This window comes from Apostichopus japonicus, chromosome 4 (assembly GCF_037975245.1).
Source record: "Apostichopus japonicus isolate 1M-3 chromosome 4, ASM3797524v1, whole genome shotgun sequence".
NCBI classification, from domain to species: domain Eukaryota; kingdom Metazoa; phylum Echinodermata; class Holothuroidea; order Aspidochirotida; family Stichopodidae; genus Apostichopus; species Apostichopus japonicus.
In genome coordinates this window covers 11480803-11504752 of record NC_092564.1, presented here as the reverse complement: position 1 = coordinate 11504752, position 23950 = coordinate 11480803, and the positions used below count along the sequence as shown (strand labels likewise).

General features: G+C 38.6%; 2 protein-coding genes across 3 annotated transcripts; both read right to left on the bottom strand.

The window, feature by feature from the left end:
* Positions 1-142: 142 nt before the first annotated feature.
* Positions 143-10073, bottom strand: LOC139966449 (UBX domain-containing protein 4-like). Its single transcript, XM_071969456.1, has 11 exons — positions 9893-10073; positions 9302-9407; positions 8505-8533; positions 7344-7465; positions 6811-6889; positions 5760-5902; positions 4931-5223; positions 4189-4291; positions 3661-3792; positions 2819-3033; positions 143-1901 (listed from the first exon to the last, which is right to left on the bottom strand). Exons 1-11 carry the CDS (start codon positions 9972-9974, stop codon positions 1757-1759), a joined length of 1449 nt encoding a protein of 482 aa, XP_071825557.1. The 5' UTR covers positions 9975-10073; the 3' UTR covers positions 143-1756.
* A 9771-nt stretch (positions 10074-19844) lies between these two features.
* Positions 19845-23811, bottom strand: LOC139966012 (uncharacterized). 2 transcript variants are annotated; one of them, XM_071968651.1, is made up of 4 exons: positions 23518-23811; positions 21459-21549; positions 20590-20658; positions 19845-20077 (listed from the first exon to the last, which is right to left on the bottom strand). In XM_071968651.1, exons 1-4 carry the CDS (start codon positions 23623-23625, stop codon positions 19908-19910), a joined length of 438 nt encoding a protein of 145 aa, XP_071824752.1. In that variant the 5' UTR covers positions 23626-23811; the 3' UTR covers positions 19845-19907. The 2 variants fall into 2 exon arrangements, with proteins under 2 accessions (XP_071824752.1, XP_071824753.1); XM_071968652.1 differs by having other exon boundaries at positions 21474-21549; positions 23518-23779.
* Positions 23812-23950: the final 139 nt, after the last annotated feature.

Here is a 23950-nt window from a genome sequence, read left to right as displayed (position 1 = left end):
CTGAGGATCAAATACATAATTAGTTTAGATAACACCTCATTAGTTTGTCTGTCTTTCTCTCTGTCATTCTTTATACAACTGAGGATCAAATACAACTGAGGATCAAATACAGGAATCAAATAATGACAAACCCTTTGCAACGTTTGATTTTTAAGACTTATGAAATCATTTATTTCAATGCATTTTATTCAGTATTTATTTAATATGACCAGCTTTATGCCAAACAGAAATATGAAGATAATTCATGTTAAGTTTCTGACATGAATGAAAAGCTCAAGATTTACTGGAGAAAACCATGGAAAATATGACACTAGGGTTAGCAAAGCTGACCTTGGAAAGATCAAGGAACCTTTAACTGATCTTTCAACCCTATTGAGAAAGAGGAGTTCCCTCTCTTTCAATACCAGTCAAATGCAGAAATATAAAGATTTCTCACACAAAACATCCAGCAGACTCAAGATAACCATCATTTTGCACCAACTACTTTAGAAACAGACTTCAGTATTTTCAATATTTTCTATATTTCCCAACAAAATTCATACTCCTAAAAAATAGTCAAGCACTCAATTGTACCATTAAGGTATCAAGCAAGCAAAAGCTGATCTTATATACTCCTTAGAGCAACAAAAAAAACCTCATAATTTTGCAAGGTTCTTAGAGAGTAAACTTATTTCATGATAAGTAAAACACAAAATACTTTTCTGCTGATAATGACAAGAACGCTGTGCTTAAAAACTTAATTTTGAGCAATTACCGTTTATATTTTCATCGGTGTCTAGCTAACTGACGTCATTACGAAATGTTTCATCTGGCATAGCTCATGTAGCATACATCATAGCATCTGGTATAGCCTACCAAAGTGCTACACAAAACAGGCAAATTGCGACATAATTGCGAGTTGCATTGATGCTAAACTAGATGAATAATTTATCTGGTATAGCATACCATAGTACATAGCATCTAGTAAAGCTTACCAAAATGCTACACAAAACTGGCAAAAATGCAATATAAATGCCAGTTGTGTTGATGCTATACTAGATGAATAATTTATCTGGTATAGCATGGCACATAGCATCTGGTTCAGCGTATCAAAAGTGCTACGCAAAACTGGCAAGTTGCAACATAAATGCAATTTTTGTTGATGCTATACTAAATGAATAATTTATCTAGTATAGCATAGAACATAGCATCTGGTACAGCGTACCAAAAGTGCTACACAAAACTTGCAAGTTGTGACATAAATGCAATGATGTATAGCAGCTAAAAAAAACGGTTTCAGCATATTATGAGAAAAAACTCATAAACCTTAAACCAATTACATAAGAGCAGAACATTAAATTATTCCATAGTAGCTTTAATCATGTATTGTTTGCAACCACATAGCCATATGAAAACACAATTAATCACGGTCTGCTTTTCTTGGTGCCCGAGTGTCAAATTTTCCAAATGTTCCACTGATAGTGGTTGGGTATACTTCTTTAATACCAGATACACAAAAATTAATTACCAAACAAAGCTCTGATGAGAAGTAATTAGAGTTAAAGGAGTAATTAGTTTAATTAACAGCTGATCACACCATGTGTGGAATGGACAAGATACTTGGTAGCATTAATATGAGACTGTTCGGTAGTGTGAAATATGCAATGTACGTTATCTACATGAGAATAGGATTGTATCTTTCCAGCAATGAACCGTAACCATCTCCTTAAAACGGTAGTAATTTATATTCTTCCAGTCTGACCATTGACAACTCTTTTTACATCTGTTGTGTTGAGTTCCCATTCCAAGTATTATTTTCATCATCTTTGTCGTCATCTCTGTTTAGTCTGTGAATATTTCCCTCTTGTCTTGCGATCGATCCACCCTCTGGCTGAGGCGGGTTTCTCCTCCTGGCGTAAGAACTTCATGAGATGAGAGAAGAAAGAAGAAAGAAAAAAATCAACAAACAAAACATGACAACCATAGAAAACATTTTCTGTTAAGTCAGGTTCCTATCACGATAACTTAAGAACTGTTAACAATAAGATTAACAATATATTGTAGTATGCAGCAAACACATGCTAACATATATTTTGACACCTGACTGTATATATCCCATGAGCCCTGCTGCAAAAAGATAATCTGCTGTAGCTACAATATACCCCACAGCAGCAGAGACTGATTTCAACAACAAGCAACAGACATTATTGCTACAGACCAGCGCTGTCTCATGTGTGTAACTGGAGAGCACAAAAGAATATGTCCTACACAGCCTGACTGGAGGACGCTACCGCTCCCCCGAGCCCCCTAAAATTGATATGTTGCCTATACTAGACAACTTTATGGGACAGGCCAAGTGCACATATTGCTAAAAAAATTGACAAATGATCTCGCAAAGTGACCGGCCTTTGAAGACCCAATTGTCTTTCTTACTCCATGAATATATATATATATATCATACTCTATAAATATGTCTAATGTCCTGAACTTAACAAGGTTTGCTCTACTTTTGTCAAACTATCTACCGTAATACTTTTGGCATCCTGTCCTAACTTGTTGTTTGCATGGTAGTACACAGCTGTTTATTTCTTCTTGAATGATTTCAAAATACTAGTGATTGCTGCCCTGCCAAAGGAAAATGTTGTAGCTGAGGCATGCCAACATTTCTTTCTTCACATTCTTAGAGATGACCTCTCTGGTGCTCAGGTAGTCTCAATTTATTACATTTTTTTTAAACCTTATCTTTTCCAAGGAGCATGCTTAAGTAAAAGAGTATTAAACCATATCAATATGACATGCATATCATATCAATACTGTACATTTTTGCTCTTGTACTCACCTTTTGGGTCTGGCACCCATGGTGTTGTAGTGATCTGCCTGCGGAGGCTCTTGTGGACTGGATGAAGTTACGTCACCAGAGGCGGGGTGTTCTGTCGGTGTTCCAAAAATAAACGTATATAAAAAGTTCCAAAGATAAATGATGGGAGCAAGAAGCAGGGCTATTAATCCGCCTCCACTTGCCACAGCTGTCGATGCGCTTGATCTCTGCGACCCCTGTTAAAACAGAACGATATAGACATTGTTACCGCAAGCCATTAATTCATTTCTGACATTACTTCCCGAGGAGATACAATATAGAAAGTCACCCTCAAGCAAACATTTAAGTTGGAAATTAGCATCACAAATGAGCACAAAGCTCTAGCTACAGATTGGTACAATAACTTTGTCTGGGAGAAATGATCCTGTGAACACCAGAGGGTTTATCCATCAATGTGCCCTTTTTGTTCAAATGCCTTAAATTAACAACTTTAGAAAATGTAGGACCCAGCATCCTGCACTATATTCATGCTCGTCATCCTTATAGGAGCATTCCTGACAAATAAATATATTATTATGTTGAATGCACGAATCTTAAAAGCCTTTAGTAACGCACTGTTAACCTGTTGGACTTAAGGGGGTACAGCTGTCTTGTACAGAAAATTATTATGTTCTGCACCCTATCAGGTTATAAAGACATAAGTAAACAGCCAGTGTAAGGGCAAAGTTTTTAACAAATGCTTCAAGGCAATCTGGGGTAGTTAACAAACCCGCAAGTTGATCCATCAGTTTGCCTGTCTTTTACAAATTTCTCCTAGAAATCAACTCACTTCTAGAAAGCAGTTAAACTTTTTCTGGACTTACTGGTAAAATGATAACTGCAGCAGATGGGGCAAGCTGCAAGTCCAGCAACGAGGTGTCCATGTCACTCGTGCCAAACTGACGTCTTGGAAAAGCCGTAGACATGCTGAAGTCTTGAAGGACACTGCCAACTTGCTGAACGTAAAAAAAAAAAAGAATCTTTGATACAGCCTGATGGTGACTTTCCAAACCGGAAGGTCGTATTGCACAAGTTACAAGTAACTGCATTTTCTGTTCCTACCTGATTCATTAACTTCACTTATGCATTTATATTTCTGTGCAGACAGTAAGTGAGTACTTTTCCTTCACCAAAACTGGTGTAAAAATGCAAATTCAAGACTTAAGACTACACAGGGAGGAAAGTGAATGGATATACCACAAAGCCTCTCCACAATAAAAATGGAATGTTAGCTGTTGCCAAAGCTACTAAATGATAACAATTTTCTTATAAGTCATTCATCAGAAATGGCCTTTTGCAAATTTTAAAAATTTCTCAAGAAATGCACTTTTGCAGCAAGTTAATATTCTCACCTCGGCGACATATTGACGAGCTTCTCCTAGTGTTGCTGAAGATGGGAACTGATGGAGAATCTTGCTTCCATCAGGGAGGCGAAACTGAAGCCTGGCCGTCTCTCTGCAAAGATAATCAAGATCCAATAGAGACAAATTCATTTCCCTAGTTGTATTTTGATTGGTAATTTCAGTAAACAAAACTGAAAGGTTTGTTAAAAGATTTTATTTGACAGAAACAATTTGATGCCAATTGGTGCAATGTAGTATCTTTCAAATTAAAGCAGTGGCATGCACAAGATTTCAAAGGTGAGGGGGGGAGGGGGTAAATTCTAAATTATCCCATACTGACTTATATATAAAGGGCATAAACCTTTATGGAAAGGTCAGAGGCAAATGAAGGATTTTATAAAGGAGAGGGGTGTGTGACCCTCCCATCACTGAAGCCAACTTTAAGTAGAGGGGTCTGGTGTCTTCCTGAGATAAAAGTAGAAGTTTTTACATCAAGTGGTGCATTCTGAGGCATGTTTAGCCTATATTTAGGTTAAAATACATGTTTCTGATAATAACTTCTCTAGAATTTCTGTGTGAGGTTGAAAATATGGGGGGTGGGGGGAGGGATGTGTAGACAACTAAGTAGTCCACCATCTAATTCTTCCCCTACTGAATGAAAAAAGCAATCCCCAGAGGCCCAGACTAAACCATTTCTCCCTGACTGTTACTGGAGATAACCCACATCAGAGCGACCTGATAAAGTGCTCACCGGTTGGCTGCTGCCCTCGCTATATCATCTGCCCGTTGCTGCTCAACATTTGCTTCCTGCGTTGCTGTTTTACGTTTCTGTTCCTCATTCCTGGCAGTGGCAAACTTGGCATCCTTCTCAGCTCGATCTCTTGCGATCTGCTCTCGAACTCTCTGTCTTGCTATTTTGTCTTCCATCTTCTCCCTCCTCTTCTCTACCGCATTCTGTCTCAATTCATCCTCGGCCCTCTGCTGTTGGGCTTTCTGCATGGATTGCCCCACCTTTCGCCTCTCAAGCTCCTTCTGCTTTAAGGTCTGTTAATTAAGTATCAAACAGTATAAAGCCAAACGTAAATTATCCACGAAGGGATTGTCAATTGTTTCCAAATAACTATCTGCTGCAAAAAATGAAAACAAAATTGATGTTGAATGATTTAAATTCAGATCATCTGACACGACTAAATTCTGTGATCCAGAAAATATTTCAAATGAGGTTGTTAATTTGTTCAGGGGACACTGTGAGATTCAATGATTTGACTCGCAATGCAACTCAATGTGGGGCATCATAGAGTGTAAAACTGGGTCCAAGTGATCCCCTTGACCTTGGGGGCCACTTGATCTTTGGGATACAGTACTACGTAGGCACTTACCTCCCAGCCTATCAGCTAATCCAGCATTGAGGATTCCAATGCAAGATGCTCCTTTTCTAGTGAAATTTGGACACTACATGGATGAAAAATGCACTCTATAGTCAATGATTGCAGGTGAGGCAAGGGGAAGGGAGTTAAGAGTGAGGGGAGAGTTACCATCCAACAAAACAAACTTTCTCACAAACGATCTACAAAACATACTTCTTTCTTTTGGGCTTCTTTCTTTGCATGAACCTCTTCCATTTTCTTCCTTAACCGTGCAGCTCTCTCTTGGACACTCTCTTTCTCCTCTGTCGGGGTTGTCACTGGGACCTCAGGGGTGGGTGAGACTGGAGATGTTGTCTCTAATAATATTAAAAAATTGTTTCTTGTCAACAGTTCAGCGGCAAACTCTGCAACGGTACTAACTAGTATTGTCAAAACAGAAGCCATTGGTAATCATTATTTATTGCCACAGGTTGGAAGTGTTTTCATTATATCTTCTCTACAATATACAGAGTAATATTAAAACATTCGATCTGTCGACAGAGCGTTGATGACAAGCTGTCAACGTGACTGTCAAGTTTGTTTCCATTGCCTGCCCAAGAACCATTACAGTTGGCTGTCTCTAATTAACATAATGTCTCTAATTAACATAAAACCATCATCAACAACTACATGTACTCTAAGCAGAGCTTTTAGCATTGACTGGGGATAAGAAACTGACAAACAGTTCATTGGCATGACCAGTCAAGTTTCAAATACATACTGTATTTTGAAGAAAAAGTAAAAGAAGTTGAAAACTATGGATATGCCTTTGGCATGCCAATTGTGTAATTCATATGCAAAGCTGTCTGAAGTCACCACCCATGTACTCATAAATTACTCTCTGATCAACTACTTCACTAGGATACCTTACTTGGATCAATTTGTAAATAACTTCAGTAACAGTCTCTTGATTTTTTTGTGTAAAGATTTCAGCAAACTCAGGCTGGACAAAAAATGGGCAAAAGTTACTCTAATATATTAAGCGATTTTCAAATTTTACTTCTGAGCTCCGGCTTTACTACTTGCATTAATTGATTTGTATCGTGTCATACATTAACCTGGAAGGAAAGTACAAGCTTGTTTATTGCCTTATCATGGTCCTCAAAAACAGATGTTGCTAGTAGCAACAGCACATTATTGTATACTTTTATTGCATTGATGAGCACAAAATGGGTGCAATTCATGTCTTGACATCAAGTAGACTGTGATAAGGAAACAGTAGTACCTGTCTGGGCGGGTGTAGTCTGTGAACGCTCAGGCTTTGAATTTTTATCTGTCGTTGACGTTCCTTGTCCTTTTTGGATCTGCAAACGAGAAAATGAAAACATATATTGAACCGCTAAATGACCCTGTTGTAGAATATAATGAAAGCAACAGAAAAGAGATTCACCTAGCAGTAGAACACAAAAGATTAATAATTATGCAATATTAACTAGAAATTTGATAAATATACAGTAGTAAAGAAACATTTCTGATACGGAGAAGCATCTAAAACTCTGTTTGACATTCGGTACATATACAACAAATGACAGGAAATCATTACACAAAGTTCACTGAGGTCATAGGCTTCCATCTTTCATGAACTTGGTGCATGTTCAAAGTCCTTGACTACTGGGAAAGTTGGAAACTACCACTGTGCATATAATTATGGCTTTAAATATGGACAAATAGTACACGGAACAGTACTAGAAGATCAACTTGTTTTCTTCCAGGCATCCCGTATCGAATTGACCGTCCAAAGCAAATAAGGGAACTAACCTTCGCAGCAGCGTTGATCCTTTCAATGAATCCTGGAGCATCTACTTGGCCAGCTGTAGCTTCTAGGAGAACGCCATTTTCTCCAGATATAAATGACACAGAAGGCACAATCAACACAGGATCTGAAAGTTTCTCTTATGTTAAAGATGGTTGTTGTGTATTAACATGTACAGTACCATTTTGCCTTTTATATGCAACAATTTGAGTTCAAGTTATGGTGTTGAATATAAATACTGTAGTTTCTTGTTGCAGTTTCACATTGAAGTGTTTTACTAATTTTTTGCACTAACTAGTGTCAATTTCAAAACAAATTGGCTTGAACACTTCCTAATACGCAAAAAACAGGTTGGCGATTATTATTCATGTCACTCTATACAGTAGTATCGTGGGAAGATTCGGAACGATAAAGTAGGTAAAGATAGTCACTCCCCACGAAGAAGCCATGGGACTTAAGTACATGTACCATGTGATGAATGTTAGCACCACTTGATCTGACCTGGCACTAGAACATGTATGAGCAGAGTTGAAGTCCTGAAACGTGTTTAGTTATTCTGCATAGCATCACTTCATGGCTCTCGTTTCAAAATGACATCAGTACATGGCTAAGGTTGGTCAAGTGACAACCATTTTATCTGCTATTAAAATCTTCTCCAAAAAGGGGGAAATTTCTTATTCCAAATGTGGATGAAAATGAGTTATAATTTCCTAAAGAGGAATGATGAGATTAATCTAGCAGAATTGAATTACAATTCAAAATGGATACAGGCAAAGAATGTTATCATAAATCATGGTTGCATGTCACCTTTAATATTCTCTCATACAATAAGTAAACCTAACATTTCAAGTACTCCTCGAAATAACTTTCAGTTAAATACTTCCTATGTTTGTTTCACCTCTAATTGAATACTTTACAGTGAAATGAATCTTTGAGTTTACACTCTGGAGGAATTCATCCACCTGTTGATCTCAGGATTTGCATTCATATTCTAGAAAACATCAAAACATACAATTATAAAAATGCTATTCATACCACTGATGCCAAAGGTGCAACTTTTCCCTCTTTGTTCCATCTTATATCAATTATTGTTTGCACTTTTATATCAAATTTTCTCTATCTTTTGTCTAAGTTTGGCATTCATACAGTAGATTAAGAAAGGATACAGCATTGGGAGAACATCTTGCACTCTGAGCTGTAAACGAGAAAAGAAGAACAAAATGTGACAACTTGTTTAAAGTTTAGTTTCATTCATAAAATTACAGCATGGACAGTGTGGTTGTTGTACCTACAGGTCAACCTTTCCACTTCAGTCAACTTCACAATCATTAGCAATTACAGTATGACTGTGACAGGCCAGGGGCAGCAGAAACTGTAGACTGGAAAATCTCCATTCTTTAAGAAAGGTAAATTTGTGAGAAGAGATGCCCAAATTTATGCCAAAAGCTGTAGAGAAACTTTAATATGACAACTACAGTACTGCTGAACAAAACAATACTTTAGGGCTCAACATGGTGGCCATTAAATAACAGGTCCTGCTAATGTGATACATATGATATAAAATGTAACAACCATTGGTGGACCAGCAGTTATAATAAATTTTGAAAAGAGGTATTTATTTCTTATTGCCAAAGGAGCATGTGACTATACTGTATTTGGTACTAGCACTCAATGAAATATATTTATTACGTTGTGTCTAGCAACTGCTTGGAGACGACAGCTTGAATTTTGTGGCCTGGCACAAGACATACACATCCAAAGGCATTCCAACCAGTTTATGAATGAAATAACTTAATGGCAAAAAAAATTCAAAAGCTGAAATCTTGCCGAACCTTTAATAAACAATATGATTTGGTAAACTAGCACTTTACTCATCAAACAACAAAACTTAATTTTAAATTATTTTTTAAAGTATTCATTGCAGGAAAAAGAATATTCAACCCTTAAATGAGATGAACAATACCTGTCTTTTACAAAACGCATAGCAACCAATCCTAATTTTTTACAGACTGTTGCAACTTCCGGGGATTCCCAAGTTTGATCCATCTTCTTGGAATCATCTGAGTCATCTATAGACATATTGTGGAAAGGGAAAAGAAGTTTGGTTGAGCCAAAATTCATACTGTACATCCCATATTTTTTAACTATTAATATTGTTTATCTTGTGTAACATAATTGACAGATTTTTGCGCCAACAGGAATAATGAAAATTAGTGAAGACTAGATCACTGGTTACAGCAGCACTGTCGTTGACTTAATTTGGTACAGTTCTAAAATCATACATTGCTTCTTTATGCCAATATATATTCCTTTTACAGACTTGCCTTTAATATTGGATGATAAGGTACAAATAGGGAGAATGTGACAAACCCAAGTAGTCAAGATAATGATACAAAGGCCTAGGACTTAAGTCTGGCTAGAGGGTTGGTTAAGGGCCTAAGGTCGGGTTTGCGCAATATTATAATAGCTAACCTAGTACTTAGTAGTATAGGCTAGGCCTATATTACGCTATATTAAAGTACTTTTAGTGTTAAATAACAATAGGCTAATTCACCTCTTATATACACGACAAAAAGGGTGTTCCGCTTCTTCGCTTCGGCTATGCCAGCAGAGATTTCTCCTTCAAACCACTCCATCTTTTCTTTGGCAATCAGCTTGGAACGATTGTGACACCAAGTTCGAATTAATGCTGCTTAATAATGAAGTACTGCTGGTTTCAGTGCACAGAAATTCAACAGTTCTGTGGACCAATGATACTGTACCACAATGATTTTACAATTTAACAACACGTAGCCTACACTGAATAAAAGTGGCATGGGTTTTGCGACATAAACATTCAGACTTGTCTAAGTCGTTTTTTGTGTGTGTGTGTTTTTTTTAAATATATTTTTTTTGAAGAGTAAAATGACTGTCAATGCCATTATAATTAACTTCCAATGGCATACTGTTGTGACGGAAACAACAAGACCCAGAGTTTTTTAGGGCTATGTCTATTTTGGTTTTCTAAAGTTTAGATAACTTGTCCTACTTTTGTAGGCCTACTCATACAGACCTGATGTCGACTTGCTAGCTTATAATTGCTGTAAGGTACCATCATGTACTACTGTACTTTATGCGACCTGATTGCTGCGGACGCTGATGGTGGATGGTTACAAAGGGGATCAGTACAGTGGAAAGAAACCTTTTCACGTTGGGACTTCTTAATAATTCCTCGATAGGCATAATATAAGCTACAGGGACGGATTCAGTATTTTATAAAGGAGGGAGTGTGCGCGCTGGAGTATTATAGGAGCCCACACGAATGTAGGCAGGCTCGTACGTAGCCAGCAAGTTTGTGGTGTGACGAGAATCGAAAAAACATGTTCCTATGATAAGGTTAAGATCATTTAAGTTATCTAATATGATTATTGTATTGATATGACTTTTCATGACTTCATATATAGCCTCTAACTTCTGCTTGTGGGATCGAGAAGCCTACTGCCATGAAGGGGACCCAGTGGCGGCGGAACCGGGGGGGCTTGGGGGGGCTCAGCCCCCCCAATGAAAAAGTTGAGGGGGCAAATGCATGATAAGCCCCCCCAATATTTACCAAGGCTCCGAAACGTGCATCTGCCCATTTTTCAATGCATACTTGTCGATCTGTCCGATGCACACGTATACTATATAGGTGTAATAATTTTAGTAATTGCTGGGGTCCCTCGGACCGTCCCCTGGCTATAGACTACATTGTCACCCAACCGCGTCTTCAGGCCCCGTGAAAAGTGGAAGCAGTTAGTGTGAGTACCGGTAAGCGTAACACAACTTCGTCTTAGGCCAATGACTTGCCTCATTTCAGCCAGTTCTCCAACATCCCCTTACTTAGTGGCGGAGCGTCCATATATACAGTCAGGGGGCGGATCCCCCCCCCCCCTCCTGATGGACTCAAATGGACTGCTGGCGCCCTTTTCAGCTTTTCACTACTTTTAACTTATTCGCGATTATTGACTATTTTATTGCGCTCTCATATACCTATTGACATTTGTCATATTCTGTTGGTGTAATTTTCCGACAAAATGGCGACGACACCTATTTATTCTCCGTTTATCTGCAAATTAGCAAGGCCCGGAAAGGGTCATTTCCTGCAATCTAGGGAGTAACTTTACTCAAAAATTTTCTGTACGCTCCGCGCCAACCTGTGGTGGCGCTCCGCTTAGATAGTGTCGAAAGCGCCCCTACAGACCATTCTTGCCCCCCCCCCCCCTAATCAATACCCCTAGCTCCGCCACTGCCCTTACTACACTCAAAAACGTCTTTGCGAGTACACTACGAGTAATAGCTACTCTCTTAAAACACCATCGAATATACAAATTACAATGTTTTTACAGACTTTTACGTGCAATCTGAGAAATTGCAGGCTTGAGACCCATATTTTAGGGCTAGGTATTCGCAGCATAAAACACTCGGGAAGTGCCGTTTCCAGCCATCTGGGGGTTTAAAAAAACCCAAAATTTTCTTGTACGCTCCGCGCCAACCGATGGTGGCGCTCCGCTTAGATAGTCTCCACACATTAGCCCCCCCCCAATAATTTTTCCGTTCCGCCGCGCCTGGTAGTAGTAAGTTGAGTCTCGTCTATCCGACATGCTCAGTGATTAACCTCCGCCACGTATGACGATCTTGCGCAGGGTTTATTGCTTCCTAGAAAAATTGTTAATCTTAACGTCCTTAAATTGCGACTTTATTTTTCCAAGCAAGGTAGTCACGGGCCTTCCTACTGGTTTAGCAGTATGTCTCGATACTTCATCAACAGTTAGGTCAAAGCAGTGGTGGGCACTAATTGGATCTTGCGGGTCACACGGACATTTTGCACGTCATTTGCGAGCCACGAATACTTGGGGATACACCTACACAGGGGCGGCGATCTGTTTCAAATATTGGGGGGGACATTGGCTTGGATGCAGGGGAATTACTATCAAAGCGGAGCGCCACCATTGGTTGGCGCGCAGCGTACAAGAAAATTTCTGGTTTTGATAACCCCCCAGATCACCGGAAATGGCACTTTTCGGGCTTGAAACTGACCAACCAGATGTACACTTTTGCCTGAGAACCAAGTTTTTCCTAATAGTTTTTTTTCATTCATAACCTTTTTTTCAAGATTGTCACCAGTCACACATCATGTTCGACCTCATTGCATCTCCTGTGGATCATTGCTTTTGTAGGTAATTCTACGTAACGCCCCACAATACCCATCAGCCCCACCTTTCAAGGTTTTAAGCCCATTATTTGTTCAGAATTTGAATAATAAATTCACTTCAAAACATACCCATAATGTTGTACAAAATTTCATCTATGGACAACCAATATAGAAAAACCCCCTCAACCCCTAACAGACCGGTCAAAATTGCACGAGAAGAGGGAAATATGATGAAGAATGTTGGTCAAGGAATTTTCGCAAATTCAGACACAGTTAAATTATCGGTGTACAAATATTAAAACCTCTTATAACGGTTACTATAAAACTTCGATATCATAAAAAATACCCAAAAAATATGCTCGAGGGGGGGGGGCGATCTCCACTCTTCATACCCCCCTTGGCTACGCACCTGCGGTTAGAAATCTTGTAGGAAAGAGGCCAAATGGAAACCCGGTGAACCCATATCGATGTGGATCATATACGTACTTACACAAGATGCAAACCAAATTTCATTACGGATGCGGTCCGTCTAGCTATTCATTTCGAAAAAAAGTAAAAACTACTTTCGGTCATATATAATAACAAATTGTGACACGGTTAGACAGGCGCCTTGCGAGGAATTTGCCAAGAGAGGGGCAAAGCTTGTACCCAGACTTTCTAAGTGTAGCGCCTCCATTAGTTGGCGCGAAGCGCAAAAGAAAATTTTGGCCGAAAATGCCTCCCAGATCGCTGGAAATGGCACTTCCCAGGCATTGTAAGTTGCATCTAAGCATTTTCTATTTTGAAATTACTAGCGATGCCATAAAAAAATACAAAACATATGCTTAAAAAAGACTATGCCACCAAATATTGGGGGGGATATTAGATACTATATCCCCCCACCTAAAATATTGGGGGGGACATGTCCCCCCCGTCCCCCCCATGATCGCCGCCCATGCACCTACATCCGTAAAATGGGAATCTTACATTGTGTGACCAAAAATATATCAGAAACTTCTGCAAGGAGCCAAGGATGGTGTCCATGCCTTACTTCTCTTTTGTGGTTTATGCCAGGGGCGGATCCAGGGGGGGGCCCGGGGGGCCCGGGCCCCCCCCCCCTTTTTGAAAATCCTGATTTTTTTTTTTTTTTTTTACCGCGTTCGAGGGAAAGGGCCCCATGCGTGATCAGTGGCGTAGCTACGGGGGGCCTGAAATTGCAGACATGAGATCCATATTTTCAGGCTAGGTACATGCTGCTAAGAATACTCGGGAAGTGCCGTTTCCGGCCATCTGGGGGTTTGTAAAGCCAAAAATTTTCTTGTACGCTCCGCGCCAACCGATGATGGGGCTCCGCTTAGATAGTCTTACGTTCAGGCGCGGCTGGACCAGTCAGACCCCCCCCCCCCGTCACAAATCCTGCATCCGCCCCTGATATGTCATTGAATATTCCACAAAACAAATTTTTATGTCCACAAAACTGTCAAAACATGATTTTCACTACTGGTAGAGATATAAAATATTGGGAATTCTGAATTTCCTGCAAACATGCGGCTGTGCCTGTTCAATACTCACTACTGTATCGCCTTAAAAAATGATGAGTGGAAATAGTTTCTCCAGGACCGTATCGTATCGTGGGTATCGAGTGCGTCTGATATACGAACGTACGTAGTACGTACGTACGTACGTCTATGATGATATGCACTGTACTGTACTGATAAAAACATAGGTGAATTTCACTCCATGGGAGTGATCACTGAGCACATTCCGGTATAAGAGTGAATTTCCACTCCATTGGAGTAAATCTTAACTCCTAATAGAGTTATATTCACTAATATTAGGAGTGAGGGTTAACTCCAATAGAGTTAAATTTTACTCTTAATTTGAAGTGCGCCGAGTGATCACTCCAATGGAATGAAATCCACTCATTTCTTTTTAGAGTGTTGCTAGATATATGAAGAAGAAATTTACATACCAATACATGTTATCGGTCATCGATTGGCACAAAAAGCCAGATTCTGATGACAGCTGCCTCAAGAAACCCAATAAATGGCCTAATAAGCACCGAGCCACCAATGTGGACCATTACCAAAACATCGATGCGTGTTAGTCTTCCACCCCCTTCCTCTAATGCTATTTAAGTCCACATGTGGGCATATCCTGCAAATCTACCGGTAGCCCACAGGGGTTTGAGTTGGGAGAAAGGCCTTGACAGCTTGAAACGACAAATGATGCCATCTTCCGTCAAGTTAAAAGTCTGGCTGAGTTGGCAAGGCCAGTCAGCATGAAAGAGAAAAAAACTTTTTTTTGCATTTCTGTCACCAAAGTTGCACATCTTTTTGGTTGCTATTTTGCCTCACAGGTGCCATCTCCTGCGATCTGGGGGGTGCTGAAATCTCAAATTTTCTCTGTACGCTCCGCGCCAACCAAGGTGGCGCTCCGCTTAGATAGTAAACTCCGCCCCCCACAAGAAAGAACAGCCCCCCATGGCCCCCACTCAAAAAATCCTAGCTACGCCACTGTGCGTGTAATTTTTTGTAAAATAAATTTGCAAAAAGAGTACACCATCATTCTGATAAAGTGAAGGTGAGAGGGGCACTCTGACTGCATCAATAGTCTCCATCTGGAAGGGGCATCCAAGATGAAATGGCCTGGAGTAGCCTGGTAAAAAGTAGTTTGCATCACCACCTACTCCCCAAAGACGTAAATCCCAGCTCATTGGTCGAAATTGCAAATATATGCCCGGCAAACCATGAATACATGATTTATTGGAAATAAATTTTACTCAAAACTTTCACGAAAAGTAGCACCAGATTGCACCGAGGACCTCCATATTTTTTGAAATTTTCCAAAGGGGAGGGGGGCACCCCCTCCCCTTAGACCCCTCCCCCAGGACGACGATTAGGCATTTCCAATCTGGGCCCCCCCTTCGGCGAAATCCTGGATCCGCCACTGTATGCATATACCGAAGTACCTTATCCAGGCGCGTATCCAGGATTTTCTAACCCGGGGGGCGCGAATTACTATCTAAGCGGAGCGCCACCATCGGTTGGCGCGCAGCGTACAAGAAAATTTCTGGTTTTGATACCCCCCAGATCACCGGAAATGACACTTCTCGGGCTTGAAAATGACCAACCAGATGTACACTTTTGCCTGAGAACCAAGTATTTCCCAATTTTTTTCCCATCCATAACCTTTTTGAAGATTGTCACCAGTCACACATCATGTTCGACCTCATGCATGTCCTATGGATCATTGCTTTTGTAGGCGATTCTACGTCACGGCCCACAATATCCGAAAGCCCCACTTTTCAAGGTTTTAAGCCCATTGTTTGTTGAGAATTTCAAAATTCCCATTTCTCGTGAATAAAAATCACTTCAAAACGTACCCATAATGTTGCACAAAATTCAATCTATGGACAACCAATAGGGAAAAACCTCCTTGAACCCCTAATAGACAGGTACAAATTGCACGAGTAGAGGAAAGTATGATGAAGAATGTTGGTGAGGAAATTTTCGAAAATTCAGACACAGTTAATTTATTGGTGTACAAATATTAAAACCTCTTATTATGGCTATTGTAAAACTTGGTTGAAGGAGCAGAAAAATATCAGATATTTCCGATATCAGGTATATCGAAACCGAACACTACACACACAGGCGTAGGTCCCGTAGGAGGCGGGGGCTGCAGTCCCCACTCCCCCCCCCCCCGCAACCATTTTTTTCGGGAACTTACTGAAAGAAAAATAAATAACAATGAATAGCTTAAAAATTATCTCGTTGGTAATTAAAATAAAGTTCTAAGCTTGGCCGACATTACTACTGTAAAAGAGAGTTTTGACATAAATGGATCTGTATGCTTTTTCTCCATCTATATATACATAAGACATTTGGTTGTTTACATTAGCATCCGGCGGTATACTGTGCAACTTTCACGGACCGTGCGGTACACGATGCCATGCAATGTAATGACCGATGGTTGCTTATATGATATTGGCATCGATATGTTGAACGCGCGCTTTGCGCGCGAAATATTTTGGCTTTTTTTTCGGGCAAGTCGTTACAGCCCCAAATCCAATTGGGCTACGCCTTCGACTACACACATAGACATTTTTTGAGGCTGTTCATCGTGGAACAGGCATTTCAATGCTCACTGATATGATGTTATATAAGCTCTTTGCTTTACAAATTCGAACAGGCGTGTAGCGAGTAATTGCCAAGGAAGGGCGAAGCCTGTATGCAAACTATCTAAGCGAAGCGCCACCATGAGTTGGCGCGAAGCGTACAAGAAAAATTTTGGCCGAAAATGTCTCCCAGATCGCTGGAAATGACACTTCCCAGGCCTTGTAAGTTGCATCTAAGCATTGTCTATTTTGAAATTACTAGCGATGTCATAAAGAAAATTTGCTCGGGGGGGGGCGGTCGCCCCCTTCCCGAAATGCGTCATGCTCCCGACGACCCCGTCGAGTTCAAGACCAGCCACAGTTGGTTCCATATAGCACAATTGTACAATTGTTTTAGGCATCCATACACACACACGCGTTATGATAGACCATATATAGTATTTATATAGATACATTAGTAAGAGAGGAACATGGAAACGTCAAAAATGGAGTTGTCGGTGTAAGGGGTAGGGTGAGGCGCACACCCCTCCCCCCGTAATCCTTGATTTGTCACTGGCTACCCTGTGTATATAATAGGGATCAGCGCTTTAACTATGACTGTTCCTCTTTCTCTTCCCGAAGTCTTGGCTATCTTCTACTCCCTCCTTTTCTCCTTTTTCTCTCTTTTTTCTTCTTCTTCTTTTCCCTTCCTTCCTCTCCTCCTCCTCTTTTTCCCCTCCTTTTCCCTTTTTCTTCTCTTTTTCTCTCCTCTTTTCCTTACCCGGGGGGCGCGCGCCCCCAACGCCCCCCTGGATACGCACCTGTTATCACAATTGCAGAGCTTAGGCGTGAATACACACATCCACAGTATGCATATATTTCCTTTATCATCGTCAAACACTTCGCCGAGGGTCGCCTGCGGTTAATGTTATCGACAACGAGATGAATGAACGTGTAAGTAAAAATAGCGCAATCTCAATCCTTCTATAAGGACATTATTCTGTCCTGCAGGACGCAATTAAATCAATATGCTACTTAGCTTGTTTTGAAAGTATTGCTTTCCCAGAGGTGTAGCCTATAACATGCATGATATCATATAGAAACTAGAACTTTTCTTATATATTTTTTATCTTGATGATTTATTTGAGATTTAAATCTCAACCATTCACATTCGCATATGAAAACGTTCGTTCGGTTTTGTATACATTTATTAAGTTCATAATTTAATTACTAGTAATAACTACTAAATTTAATCAATTTTAACAAAACATTTCGAAACTTAGCCTATACAATGCGAGTAAAAGGAAAATTATTCAATTTCATTGTGCTTCGAAAATCACGGTCAAGGGCAAAACACATCATGAAGTAAATCATAGAAATAACAGCATCTTTACAAAACACACATAATAAAAATAACAACAACACAAAATATAAATATAATTACATAGACGATATTGAATGCATATATATGTCACGGTGTGCCACGGTGTGCCACGGTGTGCCACGGTGTGCCACGGTGTGCCACTGTACCAAACATCGCCCTTCGTTGTGTAAGCCTCGGCGCTGTATCCCCACACTGTGTCCCCACAAATCAACGATAACTTGAAGTTTTGGTTGTAAGCAAACTAGAAACTATTCTACAAATTAAACGCCCTCGTGTATAATGATTGTGCATTTGCCAAATGCTTTCCACCAAGAGAGCCTCGAAAATATTATTACGATTCGTTCCCCCATTTAATTAACTGTTGCTAAATCATATATTATTTAACAAAGTTAGAACAACATTCAATGTTATGAAAGCTGTCGATTTCATCTAATTAAAAAGAAAAGCTTACAAAAATATTTTTGGAAAAAAAAGACTGTGTAAGGCTTTGCTTTGCGAACCCAAATATCCTACATGGTCAAGCAGTTACACATGTAGGTGTCTTTGCTCAATTTTGTTATTCCTCAATAAGACAATTTGAAATGAAAGCGAGGGCAACAATATCACACTTCAATAGATGCAGGTATAAACTGCCATACTATTTGAACTTTTAATTTAAGCCGAACCATATGGTATATATATAATGATATTTGATATTCTATGTGAATGGAAGACTTTTTAATGGCAGATGACCTACTAAATAAAAAAAAAACAGTTTCAAGTTGTTGTTATTTATATACATCAAGAATCGAATTTATGGCAATGATGTCACTAAGTATTAAGTTTAATTGAATATTTGCAATTTTATCGTAAAGCACTTCCCTGTATATTTATTAACTTGATATAAAACGATAGAGCACCAATGCCTAAACCCAGTATAAATCGTTTTTTTTTTCTTTTTTCTTTGTGGTTTCATAGGATGAAGGCATACAGCGGAACCGACTTGATATAATGTAACATAAAATTAAATTTCATGTCAATTTTTTAAAATTAATTTTTGTTATGGAGTTTGTGTTATAATGTTTTCACCAATTTCTCTCCAGTATATGTATATATTTATTATATTCAAATGGGGAAAACATTATATAAGCATAGCGTTTCTTTTTTTCCCCTTTTCCATGCATTTTTATAGCTTAAATATTGTATATAAATGATCATGATGAATGTTTTTCTTATCTTTGTATAGCTGTCTCTCTAGTTTTTGTATTGTTATATCAAAAATATTCGTTTATGCTTTGTTAAACATTCATGTATTGTACAGAATTGCTGGAAATAAATTGTCCGTCATTGTCATTAAATTCAGCCGGTTTGGGATAATTTTCCAGTGCTAGTATATACCCACTCTATACTGTTCTCTCATGCTTTAAAGCACTCGTCAGCGTCAACAGTTCCCACAACCTTCATTATGTTAAACACGATACTCGTACACGCTCATACTGTCAGTACCAGTGCTTTGAAGCGAGACATCAAGTGCAGTATGGAAAATGTCCTTATCGAAAATCGACTTACCCATCCGCGGGATTATCTACACACCAAGGAACAGAAGAATGGAGGCCCAGGGAGTTGGGTGTTGTCACTGACCGACTCGAAGACTCCTACTCTAATTTATGTGATTGTTTCGGGAAAATTGGAAGATAATTTGGGGTACAAAATTTATTCTAATGTTTCAATGCTTAACAAATACTGCACTTTTTGTGTAAGTTATGCATATATTTAATATATTTAATATCCTGCTGAGCATAGTCATACAAATACAAGTCTATGAATTATCGGCTTGAGAGTGTAAGGTAAAAGTCAGGAATTGAAGCGAAGCCACGTTTCTCCTTTCTTCTCGATCATCCGGTATAGTATACCCGTCTGTTTTTTGTCAGATTTCTGGGAGATTGCGGTCTTTCCGTCTATACGTGTTCATTGTCTGATGTAGTAGGTAATTCCAGTAGTTTATTTAGTCGTTGTGATAACAGGGACGTCAGACGAATATCATTGACGTACTCATGAGGTTGATGAACTAGTCTATGGTAATCCATGAGGACCTCAATCTGGCCTACGTATCGCATAATTTCCTTCTCTGTCAAGTAAATAATATAGAAAAAATAATTCTGAAAGTATTCATAGAAATATGTATACTTATATATTATCTAAACAAAGTATAGAATGTAAAGATATTTTAAAGGATGCCCTTGTAAGCAAAAGAATAGATAAGTTCGAAACAATTGAATCACTATATTAGTTCCCCATCTTCACCCTCCTTCACACTCCGCTAGCCCCCCCCCCCCCCCTCCCTCCTCTTCCCTCCGCATTCCTTATATGCCGCGATAACAGAAGTTGAAATGTTTCATCAAAAGCATTGATTTTATATCGAAAATGTAAATTCAACCACCAAGATACATTCTAATGACATTGCAGTAGGATTACAAAACAACATTCCTTAAAGTCAGCAAGCTACTGATGTGCACACTACATATATATAAGCTTGGCTGTGTTGGTAAGTATAAGATTCCACCTCGAAAATAAACTTCGAAGTTGAGCACAAAGTGTGGTCTTGCCCCTTGGTGCAGAGGTAAGGGGGTGGGTACTTACGATCCTCTTCTATTTCTGACAGTTTTTCCTTCATGGACGTGATTATATTGTCAACATTCTCGTTAGATCCTGGTTGAAAAGTAAAGAAAGGTTATCAGAGGTTTGTACACAGAAAAGACTTACACTTACTGAAACTAAACAGGTTTACTTTAGAATGACTCAGTTTAAAACTTTTTACCGATTTTGGTTTGGCGTTGCACACGTAAATACCTCCCCACCGTCCTTATGCATCCCCGTATGGGTATGTACACTCTCAAAACTGTTGGGTAAGACTTTACCCAAACTGGGTATTACTTTTCACTCAACGCTGGTTCCATTATCCATATCATAAAAGGGTAAATAGTGCCCAACGCAGTTACTTAAAAACTTAACCCAGAATTTAAAAACAATTTAAAAAAAGGCAGCAATAAAACCTTTCCCTTGTTCGCTAATTGGTGACTCATTATCCAATCATGGAATGTTTTCACAGTTTAATTTGCATAATTGGAGAAAGAATGTGTTAATACAATGGACGTGCACACAATTTTAAAAGAATTGTTAATACTACCATAATCCTTTTCACAAGCAGGCATTTTTATGACGATGATAGACTCCTTATTCTTACAATAATCATATATCAACCATGTCTGATTAACATATGAATTTAAAAGCAATAACAACATCTAACAACAACATGAGTATAACAACCATAATAACAAATCTCGTTTAACATGTAAGCCATGCACTTATACCCGTATACACACCATTAACATCTAGTTCTACAATATTAACCTTGTATAGCTTATATGGTGAATGTTGTAACATTTATAACATGCATTCAGTCATGGCATTTCGTGTGATGTGAGCAGTTGGCGTTGATCATAGCATACCGTAAAGCCCAGTACCTGTATTGGTTGGTCCATTTTCATTTTTACGATAGTCTTTAGTGGTAGCACTCATCACAGTTAAGTCCCTGTTCTCCTGGATTATAGAATAAATGAAAATGATGAGAAACCTTCTAAAACTTCGTGATACCAAAGAACCTAATAATTACATGTTACCCATTGATATGGAATGGGGGGGGGGGGGAGGGGTGAATTAGGCACTTATCTTAAATGTTTGTCTAATGGATAATCCGATCCTGCAAGTTCGTTTGGCGTGAAATTTTGTCATAATCTTTGGCTGTGGAATCTATAGTTATAAAAGTATATAGATGTATATTAAGGAGACTCAAAGCAAAACGTCTTATATCGTAATTGATATATGAGATATACCTGTCTGCACAAACAACTTCCCCAAACATCTTATTCCATTTGCGAGATATCACGAATTTAATGTTTCTTCACATGTAAAATGTTGGAGACTTGATCAAGTCTAAAGATGACATCATCGACCCACGTGTGGATCAATTTTGTTTTTCTTTTTTTCTTGGCAATGTTTATTTTCTATAATGGAGATGAATTTTGCAATTGTTGAATCTAAAACAATAAAGCTCTTAAGCTGATAACTTACTGATGGCATTGATTTCGGGGTCAACACTGTTAACATTTCAGCTTTAAAATATGGAATTAAATTAAAACAAAGAAGAAAGTAAAAGGTCTCAGATCCTAGTGTCACAATTATATCACTTATTTACAATATAACAGCTCCCAGACACGACTTTTAAGCTATAGGGTATCTCCAAGCAGAGCAAGAGTTTCCTTTAAGTGTTTGGGGATTTGTTCTTATAGCAAAGATCTCTGCCATATAAACTAAACGCCGATGGTTGGGCTTGTGTCCACTTAAATATCAAAATGGGAAAATACCTGCAATCTGATTCAACAATACTGCCATCTTTATTTGACAACATTTTGCCGAAACGATGAACAATGTTCATTTTCTATTGTCTTCATTGATTTTGGTTTAATTTTTAATGTTCCCCTAAATTATAAAACGCTTATCATGCATATCGCTTACTATTCTTGTAATTATAATAGCAAACAAGTACGTGGACTGCTATACGAAATGATCATATTAATTGATATGTTCATGAGTAAATTTCTCTTGTCAGTGTACGCTTTTTGCATGTGATGACTTCACAGCCTCTGATAATATAAATATATTATACTGGAGAATAAGAAACTACAAGGATCTTGATACTTTTATGGCGGCTTATAGACTGATTTATGAACAGCTGGAAAAGAAGAAGAAGTGATGTAGGCAAAGTACAAATCCATAGCATCATAGAACAAAGAGTAACCCAAAATAATGCAGCTTTTACTGAAATAAAGTACTGAGACATGTTCGTAACGATGGCTTCCAGACGGTCCATCTACTTTAATCGACTAGATCCAGGCTATATCTGCTTAGAACTTGTCTTTATTATATTACAGTGTTACTATTTAAAATGAAATATGAGGACTAGAGTCTATACCCTTCTTCTCGTTTACGATTCGGCTGACATGAATTTAATTAGGATACAGCTTTTGCATACTGATTCGAGAATCTAATGTATCAATTAAAATACGTTTAATACTGGTATCCTCATCCAGTTAATATTGGTGAGTATATATATATGTTGCTGAATGGCCATAATAATTTATATGTAAAGCCCTATATATTAATATCAGAGGCAGAAAAGCATCACGAAAAATCGTATTATGTGGCAAGATAAATTCATCATGTGTTTGTATATGATACTCTTACAGGGGCGAAATGGGATGGGTGATTGGGGAGTTTATAAAGGTATATATAACAAATTAATAATAAGTAAACACTTATACGCTTTAAATGAAATATAGTATTAAATAAAAGGTTGGAACTGTGTGTTTGGCCTGTAGTACACAGTTTGCATATACTCATATATTGTGGGTACATACATTCTACGGAGTTAAGATACAATTAGGCTAACTATATACGTATTTTTAATTTCAAAACCGATACAATTTTGATTGGTGCTCAATTACTTACCAAATGAAATCTCTCTGAGAAGGAGAGATAAGCTGGCAAAGATTCAACAATATAGACAATATTTATAACTAGAAACGAAATCAACAGGGCTGCACTTCCAATTTCCATGATGTCATATAGACTGCAGTCATATATACATAGCAAGTTGTTAGTTACTACTGGATTTACTGTACCAATGCTGCACTGTCACTAAAATCGTTAGATGTGAATATTTGGACTGCTGTGAAGTTCTAAACACCTGTAGAATGTAACTATGTATGCCCGGAATAGCTATGGCCTTTGAATGGCTGTAGTAGGTGCTAAATATTGATTACAACAATACATCCATGCCGCATTGGAAAGAAACGGGTGCGGGCGAATCGATCTTGGTGGAAATGATTTACAAGGGACCATGAAAAGGAGGGTAGCCTACATATAGGGACGGTGAATTTTA